Below are 23,517 nucleotides of genomic sequence, written 5' to 3'. Positions count from 1 at the left end.
AAATATCCAATCATCTCACTGATGGTCTGGTTCGCTTATGTAGGTCATATAGAGGCATCAGTAATAAACTGAGACTGTTTCATAACCAGGTAAAGATTACTTTTAGTAAATTAATCTGATGGGATTAGGCTCAGGCTTAAACCGTGTTGAAACTGAGTGAGAAATGTTACAGATCTGACCACTTCAGGTGACTTTTATGTAAAACTGACTCAGTTGCTTGTTCAGACACCGTATCAAATTACCATCAGATCAATGTGAAGAGGTGCATGTCTGAATGAATCTTATTTGGGGTTGTGAATTTTATGGGTGTTGTTACAGTCATCCCCTTTGAGTATTTGGTTGACTATTTAAATCAATGACATTAGACTACATATGAGAAACACCTTGATGTTCCTCCAGAATGATCATCATGTCTTATGTGGATTACATCCAGACAGCTGTGTCCTCAGTTAAGTCCAAAGACTGGTATTTGATAATAATGTAATAATGTTGATATTGAGGGAAGTGGTCATCTTTTTTTAACTTTGCCAGAGAGTCAGTAAGCCTGCAATCTCAGTCTTTCTGTTAAATTAGACCTGTTGTAGGAGAGCTAGCCATAGCTGACAGTTAGCACTTCTGGATGCTCACAGGAGGAAACTCGTTCTCGTCATCCAGACACACAGGTCCTGCAGCGAACTCGTGTTCCGGGATGACTTCCCCCTTCTTTGCCCCACCATCTTCAGAGTAACCTGGGCAGAAACAGGTGAAGGAGGCCAACAAATGATTAGATTCTGATCTTTACTTTACAAAAACAGACTTCGTGATCTCTTCAAACCATGTCCACTTTCATACCTCCACACACCTGGAAAATTCAGTAAGTTGTCACATGTAGCCCCCCACACCCAATTCCACTGTTGGAAAAGACAGTTTCACATGCTCCTGAGTGATTCAAGTAATGTTTTAACGAATTAATTGTTTTCCACATTTATAAGTTCTACAATGTCACGTCTGTATTGCATTGAAGTCCGGTGAAGTCCACACCCCAAGTGGACTCTCTGGAAGTCGCTGAAAGTCATCCTGAGGGCCCTTATGGACTGGATGAACTTGGACAGCCCTCAGCACTTGCAGACTTCCCGCAAATGCGCCCACAAAGTCTGTTCAGTCTGCAGGAGCAGTGAGGTCAGGACATTTGGATTCAGAAAAACCCTTCATGTTACACACAGATTGAGAACATGTCTACTAACCAGTGAGGGTCGCAGTGACGGGACCAGAGGCTGGCAAGGCAGCGGTCGCAGCATAGGATGGACAAGCCTGTGGCCCTGTGACCTCTGACCCTTCTGACTCTGTTTCTTCACCCAGGTCATCATCAACCCCAAAAAGTCTAAGAGAGGAGGAGAAAGAGGAAAGCAGGAGGACAGGAGGAAAAACAGGAAATCAACTTTACACTTGCTGTTTGTTGTCTTGAGTTTTTTACACAGCTGTCAAACATTGTGAATTTTTGTGTTGAAGTCAAGCTTTTACAACAAATCCTCTCAAATCCTCATCATGATGTTCAGGCTCTACCCACAAGTGTTTAATGTAGATGTAAAACACCTTAAGCTGTGCTGGTTCACAGACACTGTAAAGCAGGTAATGGGCCAATCAATCATGATTTCTTATTTTATTGGAAAGTTAAAAACTAGGCCTACTCCTTTTCAACTAAAGATTCTGCTGTTTGGGTAAACAGAGCTTTGGATTTGTTCATGTATCTTTAAAAAGGCAGTATGTGTTGAAACAACGCTTTATGAATGAACAGGTTGAATCAGACTGCAGGGCTTTCTCCTCCCTTCATCCTGTTAAACCTAATGCTCAACATTCACCCACCAGTGTCAAGAGGGTTACTTTAAAAATTTATTCTGATACAGTGACTAATTACCTGTTTAAAAATTTAGTCAGCAACCTAATCCAAATATAACAATATCAAAGTAATGTAACCTGATTACTTTCCCTTACTTTTGGATACAAATGAAGCCTAGAAAATAATTTTTAATAAAATGCCTCCTTTAATCTTAATTGTGCATTCAGTTCCACTCGAGACTAGAGTGATGCTGTGTGAGACTTGTGAAGTTGTCATGTGTTCACATGTGCATGGTTACAGACTAGTATATCATTCTTTATTTTGAAACTGTAATCCTGTTAGAAAACCCCATTTTCACTAAATATTTTTTCCGTAAATGTAACTGAATACAGTTACCTTTCTTTTTGTATCCTCATTATGAAATTCAGTTGCATGTCTTCCTTTACTCCCCAAGTCTGCCCATCACTCTGAAGTCAACTGCAGCCTCACCTGTGCTTGTGGGCCAACATGCACTCTCCTCCATCCAGTGGATCTATGTTATAGATGAACAGCTGGCCGTCTGCTGTGGCCACCAGCAGTCGTGGAAGCTTCTGGATCCTGAAAAATCACAATGAGTATCCATTTCATGTTTGCGAACAATCACAGCCATTCAACCCAGCCAAGAGAGGCTCAAACAGGTCAAAATCTCTTCTCCCTCAAGGTATTAAAACACAACTGTTTCAGTAAAGGATCCACTTACAAGAAGACATACACAGAATAAATGAGTGTAATGTAAAGAGTACAGAGATGCTCACATAGCCAGGGTGCAGACGTTCCTCTGGCCAGATGTGAGGAGGTGAACAGTGGCAAAGGCCCGGTCCTGGCTCATCATGCCTGATACCTGAGCAGGGAAGTAGCTGCTGGCTGCTGAGAACATCTTCCCCACGTAGGCTGTCCAGGTGGCAGCCTCATCCCCTCCACTAAAGACAGGGTCACAAGCATTCTTTAGAAAAGCCATTGGTGGTGTCAAATTACAGTTAATTAATTTTTTTATTTTTATATCTGAATGTGCTCAGGAATTCACATAAATAAAAAAAAAGTCAAATTAAAGTGTTTAAATCCTGTTACGAACTATCTTGTTTTTTCTTCTTCCTGTCATGTTGGTTTTTTTTCCCCCTTTGAAATTTTTAACAATATGAATTGGGCCTCGAAGGCGTAATTCTTAAAATATGACCAGTAGCTCCAGAGAGACAGGGGGCAGCATATCACCAGAGTAACCATCAACCGCTGCTCTTTGCTAGCTATTAGAGACTCTTGTCTACCTGCCTGCTCCTTGTCGGATTTGTTTGCTTGATTGGACTGATTAACTGGTTTGATCCCTGCCTGTTTTCTTGAGACTCAGTAAACTGAACTTTCCTGCATCTGACTGTTTTTGTGTCGTGCTTTTGGGTTCAATTCTGCTACGTGAATGACACCTATAGTTTGCCTGGACCGGGCGCTCAGAACACAGGGGGAATGACCAAGGACAGGGGGGCTCAGCTTAACTGGATTTGGCAATCTGATGTGAGCGTGAATGTGGCTGGACACCAAACTGGGACTGAACACAGCCTCCAAAACCGACTGAAGTCAGTTTGATGACAGGGGATACAGTACAGAGGTGATTTACAGCAGCTCTGACCAGGACTTTGACTCAAGAGACAAGAAGACCTGACAGGCAGGGGCAGGAGAGGTATGAAATGGCAGTGGAAAGACAAACCAAGACTGTTTTATTGGTTAATGTCAAGTTTGAATTAAGTGTTTTATGATGACTTAACGAGGCAATTAAGCTCGTTTTACTTCGGTAAAAGAGAGAAACTTGAATTAACTTGAACCGTGTACAGTTTATTTTCATGTTTAGTAAGGAAAACAGAGTTTTTAAAAGAGTATTTAATTTCTTGATATTTCGTGAGTTTATTTTGTTCATTTCTTACACTAAAAGCCAAGAGAGCTTGTAAACAAATGGCATAAATCTGCCAGCTGACACTACAGGGGCTAACCAGGCTGCTGAGGGTGCCGCTCAGGCTTGCTTCCAATCTGGCCTGGTGGCCACTCACAGTTTAGCAGCAAAAAATTCCTCTGCGGCCCAAAAAGCATTATAAACCACCATTATAAAAGAGACATCTGCAATCCATGGAGGTTTTATATTTGTAAAACTTCCAATAAACTGAGAAAAGCGTTGCATCTGGTATCTGATTCTTCTATATAACTCTACGTGAGCTAACAGACTAACGCCTCTTGTGGTACAAAACGGTATAGATAGGACAGGCCGGGGCTAGCTGGTTAGCATGCTTACTACAATAGACATCTCTGTAACCCTCTACATACATCTTTAATGTTAGTTCATTTTCTGGATGTTTTAGACTAAAACTCTGGCCATATCTTACAAGTTGCTCCTTTAAATTATGAGAGTTTGAGAACCCCTGCTTTATAACACGTTCATCCTACAATTTGATTTACACGGGTGGGTGTACAAGTCCTTACAACACAGTTATATTATCTTGTTGTGTTTACATTGTGTGTGTGTGTGTGTGTGTGTGTGTGTGTGTGTGTGTGTGTGTGTGTGTGTGTGTGTGTGTGTGCGTACCTTGGTCCCACTTGCTCCAGTTTAAAGATATGCACCGTCTCTGTGTTGCTGGATGCACAGAGGAACTGGCCATCATGGCTGAAGGATAAAGAGCTTATATTGACGTACCTACAGACAGACATAAATAATAATAATCAATCATTTAACGTGCATGATTAACTTGGACTATTAGTAGCCTATTACTGTAGCTGAAACCTCTGACTTCATCAGTCTAGTCTTGAGTATCTCAGCCAACACAGATTAAGTGCCATGTAATAACTATAAATCAGTGATGTAATACATTCTCCAGTGAATTCATGTCAATGTTCCTGCAGGACAGCGCCGCAAGAATGACTCCATATTTATTTGATGCATCGTTTTAATCATTTTCTAGGTTCTTTAGTGAGGTTTATATCATTAGCTGTGCTCATATGTTGGACACTGTCTATCCTTATGTTGCAGTGCAGATCTAATATGAACTCTGACCTCTTCATGCCTCTGCGGAACTCAAACAGACGCAGGCCCTCAGGAATGGAGAACACGCGGATGACGGTGCCCTGTAGAGACAACAGCCAGTGAGGTGCTAGCTTTACAATGGCTTACCACAGTGACATGTTTTCTAGCAAATGCTTCATTGACATCGAAAAAATAGATAAATAAATATTTATGTTGAAACTTGGTGGTGTAGAGCAGCTGTTCTTCCCTCCTGACGATCTTCAGCATCTGTCCATTTATAGTCTTTCATGTAATGTATACAAATCTAAAGCCCTGCTATCAGCATGTGAGACTACAATGCTCTTGTATCCAATAATAGAAAAGCTTTGACAGAAACAATGTACTGATGATTTTCTTATTACTAACAGAGCCATAGAAGTAGTTTGGCTAAAGGTGAAAAGTCTGACGTCAAGGTGACTAGAGGAAAGAAAAGATGAATTCACCTGGGAGCAAGAATCACCCTACTTTCAAGCAGCATGGGGTGAGTAGATAATGACTGAATTTTAATTTTTAGGTGAACTGTTCTTTTAAAGATGGAGATGAATGAAAAAGTGCACATTTCATGGTAATCTGCCTATTAGAATTTGGAATTGCCCTGGTAAAGGTGAATGTAAGGCCTGGTGGAGGTGGCACTGGAGGAAAAGTCACAAAATCACCAGAAATTAAACAAGAATGAATCTTATGGGGAACTTGAAAATGCAGAGCAAACTGACTGGAGATTCAGCCTTAGCTTTTGAACTCTCTTGCAATGGTTGAAAGTGCTGGTCCAAGAAAATCTATGGTCTGATGTTGCTGTAAAAGGAAACTGTTAGGAAGTCATCACAATAACAGGGAATCATCCTCTAAGGACCATGAACATCCATCACAGGAAGTGTTGGATGGACAGACGGTCTCTCTGGGACTCACTAAATGCACTGTATGCCTATCTGAGGGGATTAGTCTGACTCTTCAAAGGACTGTCGTACCCTCTCTGAGGCGCTGGCCAGTTTGGTGGCCGAGGAGTTGAAGGTGAGAGCTGCCAGAGGACTGTCATGAGCCGGGATCATGGTTACTGTGTTCTGAAACAAGGAAGAGGACAATACAGGACACAGGGAGAAAGAATGTTAATCCACACTGATATAATGGTCGTGTAATTAAGACTAGCTGTGGTATATACATCACCATGAAGAGGAATCAAATTAAAACAAGGTGATCGAAAACATCTAGAAGCTCTAAATATCCCAATAATTAACATATCTACAACAAGTATTGTGTTTGTATCAAAGGCTGCTAATTTAAATCTTTTTTTTCGTATTCTAAGCAGTTAAAAACTGAGTCATGACAAAGGCAAGTGAAACTTGCTTTGCTGTATGAAGCAACAGACTGGAGGGAAGTGTTCTCTGTCTGGCTGAGTTCACACGAACAGCCAGCATGTGGCAGAGATCAGTTAATACATTTCCAGGAATGATAAGTAACCTGAGGTAGTCTGAATTTGAGTAAAATCAAAAACATGACACGGTTTCACCTGGCAGTGGAGGAACAATAAGAGCTGGTTGCTGTGAGCAAACAACACCCACTGGAACAGACTGAGAAATTTAACACTTCTGAATACAAAGAAAAGATTGTTATGAAAGATTAACCTTTCCCGGTATTGCATGTCCTACTCCGTAATATCACACCTACTCAATGTCCAAATAAGTCCCTTCCCACCTGAGTCACATGTCTAGCTCAAAGATACCCTCCCTGGGATGTGCTCAGTAGTGCCACCAAATCTGTAATCCTCCTTCAAGCTCACTGATCCTGAAACCCTGAAACCACAGCATCAGTTCTTAAACATCTTACAAAATGGCATCATTCCCAAGAATAAAAAGGCTTCAGATCTCAAAAAAATATGTTGAAGTCTAAGGTGTAGTCCAAAAAGACAGCAGGGAAGGTACCATCAGAGCTGCAGATAAACAAGTATGAGAAAACAGGAGGAGACAGGAGAAGTTGACCTGAGATAAAACTTCTTCAGAAAGTATCACACTGCGTCCCCATTTTAATTTATGTTTAGGCAGTAAGTTCAGTTTCAGGTGTGAGACCTTCAATTTAAAAGTGCGAACAAGTGTTGAAAGAGTTTTGACCCACTGTTTTTATATTTAAAAAGAGGAGAATAGTTTATTACAACCTTTTAAATGAAATAACTAGAACTCACCTACAACTTAACTCTTCCATAACGGCATACTGCATACCTCAGCAACGTGAGGTGGTTACTAGTTATCACAAATTTGTTTTAGTCTCAATTAAAAACCACATGTAAGTCAAAATAAACTACACTGTGTGCACAATTATTAGGCAAGTTGTATTTTTGAGGATTCATTTATTATTGAACAACGACAGTGCTCTTGGTCAATCCAAATTGTTAATAAACCTCAAACCTGAATATCTAAGAAAGTAAAAGTGAGGTTTTGGCTTTCTTAGGAAAATATCTATGTGTACACAATTATTGGGCAACTATTAGTGTGCAGAATTATTATGCAACTAAATGAAAAACTAAAAGTTTCCCATCTCACTTGTTTATTTTCATCTGTTGAATGAGAAGAGAAGTGAGAATAATAAATAAACAACTCAAAATTTACAAATAAACATTTCTGACATTTAAAAAAAAAAAAAAATCGGTGACCAATATATCCACCCTTCTTATCAATAACAGTCATACGCCTTCCATTCATGTTCTGTCAGTCTGTCAGTTTCTTGATCTGTTGACTCTGTTGATGATCAACTGGTTGTGCAGCGGCAACCACAGCCTCCCAGACGCTGTTCAGAGAGGTGTACTGTTGTCCTTCACTGTAAATCGACCATTTAAGAAGTGACCACAAGTTCTCAATAGGGTTAAGGTCAGGTGATGAAGGGGGTTATGTCATTATTCTTTCATCTTTAAGGCCTTTACTGGCTAGCCAAGCAGTGGAGTACTTCGATGCATGCAATGGAGCATTGTCCTGCATAAAATCATGGTCTTCTTGAAAGATGCAGACTTTTTCCTTTACCACTGCTTGAAGAAAGTGTCTTCTAAAAACTGTCAGTAGGTTTGGGAGTTGAGTTTGAGTCCATCTTCAACCTGAAAAGGTCCAACTAGCTCATCTTTAATAATACTAGCCCATACCAGTACCCCACCTCCACCTTGCTGGCGTCTGAGTCGAAGTGGAGCTCTGTGCCCGTTACTGATCCAGCGACGGGCCCATCCATCTGGTACGTCAAGAGTCACTCTCATCTCATCAGTCCATAAAATCTGTCTTCAGATATTTCTTTGCCCAGTCTTGACGTTTCAACTAATGTGTCTTGTTCAGTGGTGGCCGGGTTTCAGCCTTCCTTATCTTGGGCATGTCTCTGAGCACTGACCACCTTGTACTTCTGGGCACTCCAGGTAGGTTGCAGTTCTGGAATATGACAGCACTAGAGGATAATGGGTTTCTGGTAGCTTCACGTTTCTCAAATCTTTGGCAGTTAATTGCGTCTTTTTTTCTCAACACGTTTCTTGCGACCCTGTTGACTATTTGCAACCAAACGTTTGATGGTTCTGTGATCATGCCCCAATATCTTAGCAATTTCAAGAGTGCTGCATCCCTCTGACAGAGTTTTTACAATTTTTGACTTTTCAGAGTCATTTAAATCTCTTTTTTGGCCCATTTTGCCCAAGGAAAAGAAGTTGCGTAATAATTATGCACACCTTGATATAGGGTGTAGATCTCCTTAGGCCACACCCTCTCTCATTACACAAATACACACCACCTAATATGCTTAAATCCAATAATCATTCCAGTTTATACAGCTTGGAGTTGGAAAGTATGCATAATAATGATGATATGGTCAAAATACTAACTTGCCTAATAATTGTGCACACAGTGTATATGTAAACTATACATTAACCTTAATGTAAAAATGAACTGTATTATATGTGAAACGGCAAGTAAAACCAAACAATATTAAACCATATGTAAAACTACATGTTAATTATGTATAACATAATATGTCAAATGAAACTGCATGCATCCTAATGTAAAACAACATCTAAAACTATGTAAACCTATATAACTATATGTAACTATAAACACAATAAAATTGGTGAATGGAAAATGGAACAACTCAGATTATGATATTTCAACTCATCTCATCCCAAATGATACTGTGTCTCAATGAGTCAATGAGTAACTTTAAGACATTGACTAACTGTTTGTTTTGATGAGATTTTATGTAATTTTGGCTGCAACTAATGATTATTTTCATTGTTGATTTATCTTAATCAATTAGTTGTTTGGTCTAAAAGGGTAAATATATATATACATGTATATATATATATTGATCTATTTCGACCTCACTCAGACCGTCACCACGGTCTTCACCTTGAATGATGCCATCCTACTACCTATCCTCGAGACCTTATGTCAACAACGTCATATGACTGACCTTAGGAGTCGTAGCTCACAGTCTACAAGAGGTTCCGGTGACATCGCCTCCTCCTCTTTGCCTTACTCGCCTCATCCGAGACCGTGAGTATTATCATTTACAGGACCCGACTATCAATCCGACACTACGGTGCAGGTGCCGACGGTCCCTGTGGATTGTGTGTAGTTCGGTGAGTGTCATGTGTTTATTGGCGACGTGACGTGCTTATTCCTGCTCGTCGTTACAGGTGTCTTTCCAGTGTTACTCCTGGTAGAGCACGGTGGTCAGCGGCGAGCGTTGGTAAGCAAACTTTTGTTCTGCAATTTTCAAAGTGTAACTTATATTGTTTTGTTTTGCCCCGCCGACTCGCTGTTCGCAGTGAGCGGCCGCTTGTTTGGACCATCCCTCGTGCGTTCGCGTACATTGAGGGACGCCATATAATCAGTTTTCTTCTGGTGAGGTCTCTTTGTGTTACTTGGCTGTCTGAGTGTGGTAAAATTACTCAGGACATTACAGTAAGTGATTACTGAATTTATTTGTGCTATATTATCCTTACACATTATATTGTGTTATTTTGATTTGCTGTTGTGCCCCTGTTCGCAGTGGGTGCTCAGCTAGTGAAATTCAGGTGAGGTTTTTTTTTTTTCTTTTCTTCCCTGGAAAAAATCCCCTGCTGTTCGCAGTGCGGTGCGCTTTATGTTATAGTCATTTTTTTTTGACTAAGGGAAAAATGGCCTCCCAGCGGTGTAGGTATTGCCAGACGGCCATGGATCCCCGTGATGGCCACAGGGAGTGCCCCCACTGTTTGGGGGTAGCACACCTAGTGGAGGATATTGAAAATCCGTGCCTTGCTACGGCAGAGCTCCCGCTGGAGGAGCGCAGGCGCAGAGCAAAGCTGGTGGAGGAGACAGCACGGGCTCAAATTGTCCAGCTAGGGCAGCAGATGGCAGGAGGAGTCGCAAGCGGGGCCGTAGCCCTGATCGTCATCAGGAACGGGACCCTGGAAAGTCGGTGCGTGGGAAACGGCCCAGCCCAGAACATCAGGCTCAGACGGAGGACACTCAAATGAATATCTGATAGGCTGACTCAGATGGAGGCTCAGCGGCCAGTCACTGTCGCAACCTCAGATTCACAGGAGCCGAGTGTGGCCTCTCAGGAGGATCTTCAGCCATATCAGGGGGAGAGGCAGGGCTCGCCGGATGTCCTCTCCCTGTATGCTCATAGTTCCTTGGGCGGGAGTGTGAGCCTGTCCAGGGAGCCTCTGGAGGAGGACAAGCTGAACTCTTCACTGGGTGGCTTGGACTCAGAGCTGGGGAGTATGGCAGACAATGAGACCCCACCTCAGGATGTCATGGCAAAAATACTGAGCGCAGCCAAAAATGTTGGGCTTTCGGTGCCTGCGGAGGCTCCAAGTGCAGTAGAGGGGGTGTGGGCTGGCATCTCTCAGCCCCAGCCCTCAGTCTCGGTTCCAGCAGCTGCAGATTATCTACAGATGCTTAGGAAAGCATCCACAGTCCAATGCAGGTTGTCGGAGGCTGACAAGACCTCAGTATGCTCCAGACACAGGACTGGCGGATATGCCACCTGTTGAGAGGGAAATGGCAGCCTTGACGTCACTCGGCCCCGAGCGGGTGACTGACAACCCTCGTTGCCCGGTTAAGGAGTGTCACAAGACGGACAGCCTGGTGTGCCGGACATACAACGCAGCTACACGTGCAGCTCGCTCCGGCAACGCTTTAGCTATCCTGCTGGCAGCAATTAGGAAGACTGTTAGCCAGGACGATCAGGATACATTGAACCTCATTGACGGGGCGCTGGTGTCTCATGCCCAGCTGAACAGGGATATGGGGGTGGCAATGTCATCAGCCATGCTAGCACGCCATCAGGTTTGGTTAGCTCAGACCACGTTGCCTGAGAATATCAGGAAGGAGCTGACGAATCTGCCTGTGATCCCGGGCAGGGTGTTCCATCCGGACTCCCAGAGTTTGCTGGACAAAGCAGAGAAGTCTCAGCGTACAAGGGACAGTGTACAGCGGACATTCTCCAGGTCCAGTGCCTCCAGATATAGGACTCGGGGCCCGCAGCTCCCGCTTCAGGGGTCATGGCCCTGGGGGTTTGACAGACATCAGGGTCCAGACACGGGGGCTTCTGGTGAGGCTGCTAAGCAGCCGGCACAGCGCCAGCGATACGTGTCCCGGTCAGGTTCCAGAGGGATGCCACAGGGGAAGCGCCCCCCCCAGAGGTCCAGGACCTCGGGGGCGGAGTACCTGACGCTCTGAAGTCCGCCGCCGAACCTATTTCTCAGCTTTGCCTGGACAGCTGGGAAAAGTCCGTGTCAGATCCGTGGGTCCTATCCACGGTGAAGACAGGTTACAGGATCCAGTTTCGGCGCCGACCCCCTCCCTTTACCGGGGTCCACATGACTGTGGTAAAGGACCCGATCCAGGCTCAGGTGCTGGCTGCGGAGATTATGACCCTCCTTCAGAAGGAGGCGATCGTCAAAGTAGACTCCGGTGGACAGCACACTGGGTTTTACTCCAAATACTTTTTAATTCCAAAAAAAGATGGCTGCCTGAGGCCCATTTTAGATTTAAGGCACCTAAACAGGTTTTTAAAGGTCCTTCCCTTCAAGATGCTGACAACGAGGCAGATCCTGCACAAGATAGAGAAAGGGGAGTGGTTCACGTCCCTGGATCTAAAAGACGCCTACTTCCACGTCCCTATCAGCAAAGACCGCTGGCCGTTTCTAAGGTTTGCAGGGCCATGCATATCAGTTCAAGGTCCTCCCCTTCGGCCTGTCACTGTCCACCAGGGTGTTCACCAGGGTGGTGGCAGCAGCACTGTCCCCCCTGCAAGCAAGCGGTCTAAAGATCTTGCCCTATTTGGACGACTGGCTGATCTGCGCTCCAAGTCGCAGTCAGGTGCTCCTGGACACAAAGGCTGTTATGGACCGTGTTCAGCATCTGGGCTTAAAGGTAAATTTTGCAAAAAGCCATCTCGTACCGACACAACAGGCGGTGTTTGTGGGGCTACTACTCTCTCACTATGTCGGCCTCCCTCACTCCTCTGAGGGTGACAAAGCTGGTGACCTTAGCAGAGCAGTTTCAGCTGGGCAGGCGGCTGGAAGCTGCTCAGATTCAGAGGTTGTTAGGGATGATTTCAGCGGCAGTGTCAGTGGTTCCTTTGGGCCTGCTCAGAGCTCGGCCTCTGCAGAGGTGGTTAAATGCCTTCGGTCTTCATCCGAAGCAGGACAGGCGTGTGAAGCTCAGGGTCACAGGACAATTTGTCCAAGCCCTGCGCCCTTGGAGAGACGGGGCCTTCTTAGCCATGGGGGTTCCTTTGGGAAACGTCCCATCACGTCGGGCAGTAGTGTCCACAGACGCCTCCCTGAACGGCTGGGGTGCAGTCTGGGAGGGCAGGACGGTGAGGGGTGTATGGGGCCCACATTGGAAAGGCCAACACATCAACTTGCTGGAGTTGAGGGCGGTCCACCTAGCATTGGTGGAGCTCCTCCCCTTTATCAGAGGCAGGCATGTTTTGGTGAGGTCAGACAACTCCTCCACGGTTTACCACATAAATCACCAAGGGGGCACCAGGTCTCTCCGGTGTCTCCAGGTGACCAGGAGGCTCCTGCTGTGGACGTTTCCCTGTCTAGCGTCCCTCAGGGCACTCTTTATTCCGGGGGTGGAGAATCATGCAGCGGATTTCCTATCCAGGACGGGACCCCTCCCAGGCGAATGGCGATTACATCCACAGGTGGTGGCGCAGCTCTGGTCCCAATTCGGCAGAGCTCAGACCGATCTCTTTGCGTCGGCGAGCAGTGGTTCTCCCTGGAGTCTCACAGGGCTCCCCTGGGACTAGATGCTCTGTCTCACGAGTGGCCGAGGGGCCTGTTGTACGCCTTTCCCCCATTTCGTCTGATCCCCCATGTCCTCCACAGGGTGGCAGCAGGACATTACAGGGCTCTGTTGATAGCTCCCAGGTGGCCGGGGAGGCCATGGTTTCCGGGCCTCCTCCGTCTCGTCCACGGCCAACCATGGCCCCTGCCAGTCAGGGCAGATCTGTTGTCCCAGGCAAGCGGTCAGATCTGGCACCCCAAACCAGCAACGCTGCAGTTGTGGGCATGGCCGCTCTGCAGCCCCAGTCTGAGGGGTTAGACGAGGCGGTGTTGCAAACAGTACGTAGTGCTAGAGCTTCCTCCACTCAGGCAAGCTACAATCAGAAATGGCGGATGTTCTCTGACTGGTGTCACAACCAACAAGTGGACCCCTCCACCTGTTCGGTGCGTCTGGTCCTGCGCTTCCTCCAGTCCCTTTTGGATGCGGGGAAGGCATCTAGCACTGTGAGGCTGTACTCAGTGTCAATCTCTGCTTACCATGAGCCAGTGGGGGGCGTCTCGGTGGGGAGACACTCTTTGGTCTCGCAGTTCATTAGGGGGGCATACCATTTGCGTCCGGGCAGGGCGCTTAGAGCTCCATCATGGGATCTCGCCCTAGTCTTGAGGGCACTATCTCAAGCCCCTTATGAACCAGTGGGGCAGGCAGATTTGAAATCCCTGTCACATAAAACATTGTTCCTGTTGGCGATCTGTTCTGCCAAGCGAGTCAGTGAGTTACATGCTTTGTCCACCAGTGAGCAGTGTTTGAGATGGAAGGCTGGTGACTCAGGAGTTTCATTGTGGCCTAATCCTGCGTTCCTGCCTAAGGTGATAAGCCCTCAGACAGTGAACCAGGTAATTCAGATCAGCTCATTTCAGCCAGATCCGACTTCGGGTGAAGGGGACTTGGCCCTGCACACGCTTTGTCCAGTGAGGGCATTGAGGGCCTACTTGGCGCACACCGACTCTCTGAGACACTCTCATTCACAGCTGTTTGTCTGCTTTGGTGGAAACAAACTGGGGGCTGCTGTGTCTAAACAGCGCTTATCACATTGGGTGGTGGACATCATCTCACAGGCATATGAGAGACAGGGTCTTCCTATACCTGGTAATCTGGTGGCACACTCTGTGAGAAGTATGGCAACCTCCTGGGCTGCCCTAGAAGGTGTGCCTATGGTGGAAATTTGTGCTGCAGCATCCTGGACCACCCCATGTACCTTTGCTCGATTTTACAGGGTCAACGTGGCGGCACCAGCTCCTTTGGGTTTGGCTGTGCTTTCTGCTGCGGGACGGAGCCAGGACGGGTGGACTCCTCAGTTCTTCACGACCTTGATGGTATGAGTCATCCAAGGTGAAGCCCGTGGTGACGGTCTGAGTGAGGTCGAAATAGATCGTAAGTTATGCCTATAACTATGGATCTATGAGACCGAACGATGACCGTCACCATTCTCTTGTCGTTCAGAACGGGCTGAGGCGTTCCAGGCAGGAGGAGGAGGCGATGTCACCGGAAGCTCTTGTAGACTGTGAGCTACGCCTCCTAAGGTCAGTCATATGACGTTGTTGACATAAGGTCTCGAGGATAGGTAGTAGGATGGCATCATTCAAGGTGAAGACCGTGGTGACGGTCATCGTTCGGTCTCATAGATCCATAGTTATAGGCATAACTTACGATCTGTGTTTCCCAGAACTCAAGATGACCTCATCAAATGTCTTGTTTTGTCCACAACCCAGAGATATTCAGTTTACTGTCATAGATGAGTAAAGAAATAAGTAAGTATTCATATTTAAGATGCCTGAATCCGAGAATTTTGACTATTTTTTCTTTAAAATGTACTCAAAATGATGAATTGATTAGGTGGTTACAGAGTAATTTAAAATCTGACAGATAATCGATAAATTGATTAATCGTTGAAGCTGTAACGTGATTGTAACAATGTTTCTTCAAAATCTAAGATTATGTTCGGATTGTGTTATAGCAAAAATATTTTGGGAAATAGTGTACGTTTGGAGCTTTTTTATTTTAATGTCAGTACTGTGAAAGAGTGAGACACTGTATTGGCATAAAAAGTAAAGTGTTATTTGTCTTGCCTTAAGACAATACCAAGAGAGTTTATTGATACATTATATGTATCGGATCCTATTGTATGTGCCAGGCTAACAGACACTTTAGATACATTAAACAATGTAACTGCAATAAAAGATAGAGCGAGGGAGAGAGAGGATGACAGATATTATATGCTATTTGATGTGTTCTGTAATGACCTGTTCTCTTACCAAACTGTTGGCATCATACACTATGATCTCCCCAATGGTGGCACTGCCGGGGTACGCCAGGTAGGAGTTGGAATGGTTGATAGAAAGACCACAGAGACCTGCAAGAGGAGAGGAAGGAGAAAGAGTCAATTTTACCCTGAATAGTGGCTCATAGCACTGTCAGCCAGGAAACTGCTACTGCTACACCACTGGACTCAGGGATGGACTCATAGTTTTACAGACAGGTTAGGGTTGTGAGTCTATATGATTATCAGGCTCCAAGTGAAAGAACACAAAAGTTTGTTATTGGTTTGCCACTGCTGTGCTCTTTGTAAATGGTACGCCACTGCTTTTCTCTTTATAAATGGTACATCACTGCTGTTCTCTTTATAAATGGTACACCACTGCTGTTCTCTTTATAAATGGTACGCCACTGCTTTTCTCTTTATAAATGGTACACCACTGCTGTTCTCTTTATAAATGGTACACCCCTGCTTCTCTGTTTATAAATGGAACGCCACTGTTGTTCCCTTTATAAATAGTACGCCACTGCTTTTCTCTTTATAAATGGTACACCACTGCTTTTCGTTTTATAAATGGTACGCCACTGCTTTTCTCTTTATAAATGGTACACCCCTGCTTCTCTGTTTATAAATGGAACGCCACTGCTTTTCTCTTTATAAATGGTACACCACTGCTGTTCTTGCTATAAATGGCACGTCACTGCTGTTCTCTTTATAAATGGTCTGCCACTGCTGTTCTCATTATAAATGGTCTGCCACTGCTGTTCTCTTTATAAATGGTCTGCCACTGCTGTTCTCGTTATAAATGGTCTGCCACTGCTGTTCTCCTTACAAACAGTACGGCATCACTATATATTAGCCCTGTATGGCCCGCAGAAGTCATTTTCCACTGTAGGGTACAGCGCCACTCGACCTAACTCGCTTTAGGTATTGCAGGGATGGTGTTGTTGATACATCTGCACTTTGTTAATTGGCCGCAGCAGACTGCATTCTTTAAAAATCTGGGTTGAATGAATAAAATAATTGCTATTAAGGGTGGGACAAAATATCAATATGGCAATATATCACAACACTTACTATGGGAATACAATTATCAATACACTTGTGCCATCTCAGTTTATGTCAAATTCTGTGAAACTGACATCACAATGCAATGAATGAATAAATAATTCCTGCACTTTGCCTTTGAAGGGTTTTTTGTCTTCTTCAGATAGACAGATATTGTGATGTATTGTAACTCTGTGATTTTTCCCCAACCCCAAAGTTGCTATTGATGGTTGTAGCTTGGCAGATAAAAAATGCCAGATGTCCTGTGTCGCTAAAATGACGACTGATACCAAAATGTGATACCAAAAAAAGTACCAGGTACAATTCACAATGGAGAAAGAAAAAAGAGCGAGTTGAGTCAGTTAACAAAAATATTAATTATTGCTGCTTTAATATCAGCCATGTGTTAATGGCCAGTTCCCGTCTCTTACCTGAGGGGTTGGACGGAGTGTTGAGAAGAGTCTTGAGCAGCTTCATGTCTTTGATGTTGTGAATATAAATCGACTCTTCAAGGCACACCACAAGCCTCTGCAAGACACAAACATTACAGGTTATTACACTCTGATATAATGCAATCAGCATTGGCCTCTGTGGCTTACAGCACAACCACACCTCAACTGTTCACAATCAATTCCACGAAAGAAACTCAAAGCTGCAGTTCCACTTGCTGCTCCCAGTGACATGAAACACTTGTTCACTTCATCAGAACATGCAGAGATCATATTTCTGTTAACAGGCTGCCTATTATGTCATGACAGTGAGCTTACAGGTCCTTTCAGTAACAAAGCACATTACCTCCTCACCTTCACCGTCCAATATGAGTGACATGAAACAGACTGTCCTGTAACCTATACATTTAGTTTGAAAAGCCAAAATTATGGAAAAAAGGAAAAAACTTTATATTGGTTGGTCGATATTATAGGCTGATATTGGTCAATCACAGATAATATCGCATCAGCTCCAATGTTGTGTGATATACAGAGATATTAAAAACTTAATAGTTAAGTAAGATAATAAGATAATAATGCAGAAAAAGATGCTTGGGGTAATTCATAATTATTAAATTCTGAGTGAAGTTTACTGTTTCAGTGCACTGTAGTAGTTTTAGACAAAGTTAAAGCTTTGAACATTGAAGATCAGTCTGAATTAGGGGCTGGAACTTGTCTCTCTGGGAGAGCAAACATACATAGGTGTCAGAGACGTTGTCATAACTTCTTTAATATGATAATTGGCTATGACATGAGTATTTTACTTTTCTGTTTTTGAAACTACCTGCCAACTAGGAACCCATAAAAAAGGCAAGGGTCTTTACATCACTGGTGCCAGAGAAGTTTTCTGTCGCCACAGTTATCTTTATCTCACCTGTCTCAATTTCACAGGTTAACAATCTGGATGATGGCAGCATCTGTATTTTGGTGCGTTCTTATAATCTTTGCTAAGGAGGTTTTGTTTTCATCCGTGTTGGTTGGTTGGATTTACGTGAAACTTAGATGGAGGACGGGTCTCGGCCCAGAATAGATCCCATTAACTTTTGGACAGATCCAGGAATTTGTTCTCACTTTCTTTAACATTGTGAGATGGGCGTTTCTCAACATTTAGTTTAATTTCTCAGGGAATAAGGCATTATTAAGGCAAAAAAGTCAGGTATATTTAGGTGGCTGGTATATATGAGTGAGTACTTCTTACTTGCTGCAGGTGCTGAATTATATGGATACACTGTTATACTTAAGCAGGGTGCCTCACCTGTCTGTTGAGCTTGACAGCCAGGATGTCGTTGGGGTAGCTGTAGTTGCAGATCTCCGTGCCCTTCTTGAAGTGGTAGATGTTCATGCGCTGTGGCATGTTGGTGCTCACCACGACTACCAGACTGCTAGAGAACAGACGCTCCACGATGTAGACATCTGGAGTCTCTGCTGGGGGAAAACAGGGAGCAGACAGAGAGGCAGAGACAGGGACAGCGCTTTAACCAGACTATGACTTACTGTACAGCCAAGAGGCAGATAAACCCTATTTGACCCTATTGTATATCAGCCGAGCAATATATTAGTCAGGCTCTACAGCTGATTTTGGTTTATTAGATATATCAGTATATCAGGCAATAAGTAACACATAAACTCCTCAATCACAAGAAAACACATTTGCATTATCCAACATCAACCCAACAGATAGTCCCTTATTATTCCTATAATCATCTTAAATAATGAACCAGGCCATGATACAAATGTTCAACAAAGTTAAATTGTCACAGATAATCTTCCCAACACAATTTATTCCAGATTATATCATACAGCACACCAGACTAGACCTGACGCTGCAGACTACAGACCAAACATGCCTGTTCTGAGGAAACTCCCTTCTTCTTCATTGCCATGGGAGGCTGCTGTAAAAAGCCATGAGCACTGTGTAATTACAGCAAGCTCGGCCTCGTCTGAGAATACTAGTCACAAAAAACCCCAAATGAGCCATTGAGAGCTGTGATGTGGAGTGGCAGGACTGATGGAGGTCTCATAGCTGAGATAATCACTGCTTGTGTTTACATGCACAGAGAATTCCCTTCCTCACCCAGTTATTCATGGAGCCAACATGCATACATCATAATTATACTGAATTTAGATTCTGGTGAGGTCATACTCTGATTTAGCAGAAACTGGGTAAGATGTCTGGTATATCTGGATAAAGGGACGGATCCGTGAAGTTTTCTCACTTTCTTTAACATTGTGAGGTAGGGATTTTTTCTTCTGATGCAAAAAGTCAGGCATAATTAGGTGGCTGGTATCTATGATTGATTCTGATTCAGATCCTGATAAAAATCTGGAACTAGTGGATTTAAATATATTTTATTTGATGTTGGATTAGGCTAGAATGAATTAAAGAGGATGTTTGGGCCTTGGCAGAGGTATGCATAGTGCTACTCTAGTTAACCATGCTTCTGGCCTGGGTCATTCATGTTCCCTGAGAAATGAATTGTAATCATTTTGGTGATCCTCTGACTGGTCACCTAGTGCCATGATCGCATCAAAATTGTCATTTGTCCAATACAGCAAAGTCTAAGTGCTGTATCGTAGGCAACTGGACGTGTTTCAGTTTCTTGAAGAAGTTTCACCTCTCATCCAAGAGGCTCCTTCAGTTCTAACTAACTGGAGGGGAGTTGCAGGCTTTTAAACTCTGTGCGAGTGTGTCCTTACAGAGTCGTTAAGGACACGTGTGAGCTCTGAGTTTCAGAGTCATTAGGGCCAACCGGCTTACCGAATGCTCTTACATAGCTGGCTTTTACAGAACACTTGAGATTTAAACACTCAGTTAAGTTTTTTTTCTTTTTCTTTTTGCAGCTTTTTTAATGACACCTCTGTATCTTTTGACTCATCACTATATCGGAGTATACTATACTCTATACTATACTCGGAGTGGTATCTTGTATTGTCATGGAGATCATTTATTTCCATTGTATTATCAGTCTGCTACACTTGTGTAGTCAAAGACTGAGGAGGAACAAACAGTTGAAAAGTTAACTCTTGGCAAGAGAAAGAAAAAAGAGAAAATAGAAGAAGAAAGTGGATTTCATAAACAGATTAACCTTAATAAGAGCTCAACCTGTGTATGAACAATAGACAGCTTATGTCCTGTGGGTAAGTGGAACCAGTGTTTGTCTGTCTTCCACAAACTCAGCGTTCCTTTTATGGAAACCCTGAGGAGACATGATGTGGCCTGAAGTGAGCTCATCCACAGCAGACGGGTTAGTCCAGGACACATCAACCACAACAGCTCACAAGGTTTTCATCCTGTCTGGCACTAAAAAGAATGAAACTCAGTGATCCATCAGGGACACGAGGATGATTCTGGAGTCCCTGCTGCCATCATACAATGGGTAAGAAGGCAGATTACGAGATAAGCTCAGTGAACTGTCACTGTAACAGTGCCAGCATGGAATGGACCGTGTTGTATGATTAGCCAGTTTTCGAGAGAAATCATGAGCATGTGTTTAATAACTCTTACACTGAAATGTAATTTTTAACTACATGGATGTTCAGCCCACACTGGTGCAACATGCAGTTAGAGCTCATACTGACCACTCTCATGGATACAGTCCAGTTTTTCCACCATGGTCAGAGAAAACAGCTTGTAGCCCGTCTTTGTTCCCAAGGCCAGTGACCTGCAACACACACACACAATCACACACACACACACACACACACACACACACACACACACACACACAAACAGTACATACCGTCAGTACAACTGGAAAGCATCCAACTTGAAATACAGCTTAAATTTGCCATCATATGATGGAAAGTAAATTCGGGTGACTTCACTTTGACATCACAGCATTGTTTTCCTAGGTCCGTCCTGCAGGTAGCCCCCTAGAGGTGAACAATGTCACTCATAAGAAGTGTGGTCAGCTGAAGTTGAAGTCAAACAGCTCCCACAACAAATAAAAGTGGTTTGACAAAAAACAACCAATGTTTTTTTCTGGGGCTTTCAACTTCATGTAACAGGCCTTCACGGAAGGCCATACTTAGGGCACTTATCAAGTGCCCTAAGTATGGAATATCTTTCATGTGATCAGAGGTAATAAATAACCCTATCACACCCTGGGATGTAGTTAAAAGCTACACGTACATGATAGACAGTTAAAGAGGCACTCCACAGTTGTTACACATAAGGTTCTGTTTAATGATGTAAAGGAGTACCACACAGCCTAAGAGTTGTATAATGTCTTTTGTAGCTCCAGAGGAGCTTTGTTAAAGGATAAGTTCACCCAAAATATAATAAAAAATAAAATTCTATCATTATTTACTCACTCCCACGCTGATGGAAAGTCGGGGGAAATTTGTTTGGCTTCTTTGGCTTCTGGAGACTTAGCCAGACGAGCTGTATGGCGCTGTATGGAGTTATTTAAAAAAAGAAAATTCAATTGTTGTTAAACGTTTACAACAAGTCCCCATCTACTTTGGTTGTTAAGGAGAATGCTGCAACACTGTTTTGCTGTAAAGCTCCAGAAATGTTTGGTGGACTACGAAACTTCACCAGACTTTCCATCAGCATGGGGTTGAGTCGAAAATAACTGAATTTTCACTTTTGGGAGAAGTTTTCACACACACCAAAACATCATCAAAGAACTAATGACAATGAAGATTGACTTTTGCGTCTCCTCGTTCTGCAAAAAAACTGTACTTGATCACACCACAAAGACTACAATCAACAGCCAACTGTGTGAGAGGAGATAACTCTTCATACCACCAGGTGGCAGTAGTCCGTATTCGTCAATCAAAAACTAACCGGAAGACTCAGATTTACAAACCCTTGTTATGATAAGGCATAACAACCACTCTCACTAATATAGCTACTTCTGTCGATAATAAAGTTGCAAATGACACTGGTAAAGAGGCAGATGTGGCGATTGGAGATGGGTCTGCAGGAGTAGTGTTTTTGGACCTCGACCTACAGAGGGACTGAAAATTGGGATATCTCAGTCACTGGTGCACAGATTTTGACCATTCGTGTGTTGATCTGTCCCTTCTGGGTCCCCTACCTTTATGACATTCCCAAATGAAATTGGTGGTGTACACCTTTAAGATTTGTTTTGTCAAACTACTGTTTCGAAGGCTTAAAATGAACTTTCAAACACAATCTGAAGTGGTGTTGAGCAGATAAAATAAAACATATTTCCAATCATTCATGTCAAGTGCTCCTCACTGTCTTTATGATTGTGGCTGATGTGTCCTTATGTGACCCTTTTTCTAATAATGAAAAATACTTCAGTTATCTCTTTCCTTGACTCCAACCTGTCCACATAAGGTTTAAGGTAAAAGAACTGACAATGAAAGCATGTTAATGCCAGGGGTAAAGAGCCTCTAAGAAAAGGATGTTAAGTGGTTTAGGATACATGACAAAAACCATAAAAAATGGACTCTTCTTTAACGCTTCTCTTGTCTACTGACTGCCAAGTGCCTTAAACTTGTCACATTCACTCACACATTCATACGCTGATGGCAGAGGCTTCAATGCAAGGTGCCAGTCTACTCATCAGGAGCAATTTGGGGTTCAGTATTTTGCTCAAGGGTACTTTGACATGCAACTGGGAGAACCAGGGAATCAAACCAGTGACCTTCTGATTGCTGGACGATCAGCTCTACCTCCTGAGCCACAGACGCCCTCATAACATACATGTGCTGTTTGTTAATACGTACCTGTTGTCATAGCCCTCAGGACCACTCATTAAATACTCTTTTGTCGTCTTGTCAAACATGCTTACCAACTTTCTGTCACGTCCCGTCTCATGTTAGCTTATATTTCGCCTAACACTGTATGTGCAGCTTCAACTAACACTGCAGTCCAGACAGACGGTTAAACCTGTTTGAGAGAGACATCAGTTCACTTTTACGCCAGGCAATTTTTTTTAATGGCCACCTGTGTCTTCATTCCCCTCCATGAGATCTGTACATTCCTGCTCTGTTTCATCCTGTTTCTGAGCAGGAGGAAACCTGCAGAACCCCTCAGAAATATACAGCACTACCAAACCGATTGTGTGGCATATGCAGCTTTCTCTCTGATCTTCTCCCTTTATGTAAATAAGAGCTGATTGCAATTTAGGGAGCGGAAATGTGACATTATACCGCGGGAACAAGTAATTATCTCTGGAGACAAAGTGTAAAAACCATGAGTCTGCATTCTTCTGTTGTCTGAACACTGAAGCTTTGCACATACCCAGACATATACATCTGAGTACCAGCAAGCCTTTCCTTCACACTATAACGCTCTTATCTTGGAGTACTCAGCACTTAAATGTGTTATTGGCAGGTCTGTGCCTGACATCCTGTTTATTGTGCAATGAGTGGAGCTTACTATACATAAAGCTACCTTATGGACTGTATGTACATACTATTGCCTAACAAGGGGGGTGTGGCTTGACTGTCACAGGTTTGAATCCTGAGCAACTTTTTGAAGCAGACTGGTACTCAGCACTTGTTGCTCACAGTGAAATATTCTGTGAAATATGAATTGCTAGGGAACTTTTTCCCTT

General features: G+C 43.6%; 1 protein-coding gene across 3 annotated transcripts in view; it reads right to left on the bottom strand.

Moving 5' to 3' along the window:
• wipi1 (WD repeat domain, phosphoinositide interacting 1) overlaps positions 1-23,517 on the bottom strand; it is a 29,744-nt gene that overhangs the window by 4,243 nt on the left and 1,984 nt on the right. Inside the window, exons 2-12 of one of the 3 annotated variants that reach the window (XM_084372086.1) lie at positions 20,561-20,643; positions 18,237-18,406; positions 16,925-17,021; positions 15,445-15,542; positions 5,858-5,950; positions 4,884-4,954; positions 4,419-4,526; positions 2,611-2,775; positions 2,306-2,413; positions 1,224-1,360; positions 576-728 (exon numbers count right to left, since the gene is read on the bottom strand). In XM_084372086.1, the coding sequence (XP_084228212.1) occupies positions 607-728; positions 1,224-1,360; positions 2,306-2,413; positions 2,611-2,775; positions 4,419-4,526; positions 4,884-4,954; positions 5,858-5,950; positions 15,445-15,542; positions 16,925-17,021; positions 18,237-18,406; positions 20,561-20,643 (1,252 nt within the window). In that variant the 3' untranslated portion in view covers positions 576-606. The remainder of the gene's footprint in view (positions 1-575; positions 729-1,223; positions 1,361-2,305; positions 2,414-2,610; positions 2,776-4,418; positions 4,527-4,883; positions 4,955-5,857; positions 5,951-15,444; positions 15,543-16,924; positions 17,022-18,236; positions 18,407-20,560; positions 20,644-23,517) is intronic. The other 2 variants (XM_084372084.1, XM_084372085.1) reach the window with 2 other exon arrangements.

This window comes from Pagrus pagrus (assembly GCF_965226575.1).
Source record: "Pagrus pagrus genome assembly, chromosome: 13".
NCBI lineage: Eukaryota > Metazoa > Chordata > Actinopteri > Spariformes > Sparidae > Pagrus > Pagrus pagrus.
This window is presented reverse-complemented; position numbering and strand designations above follow the sequence as displayed.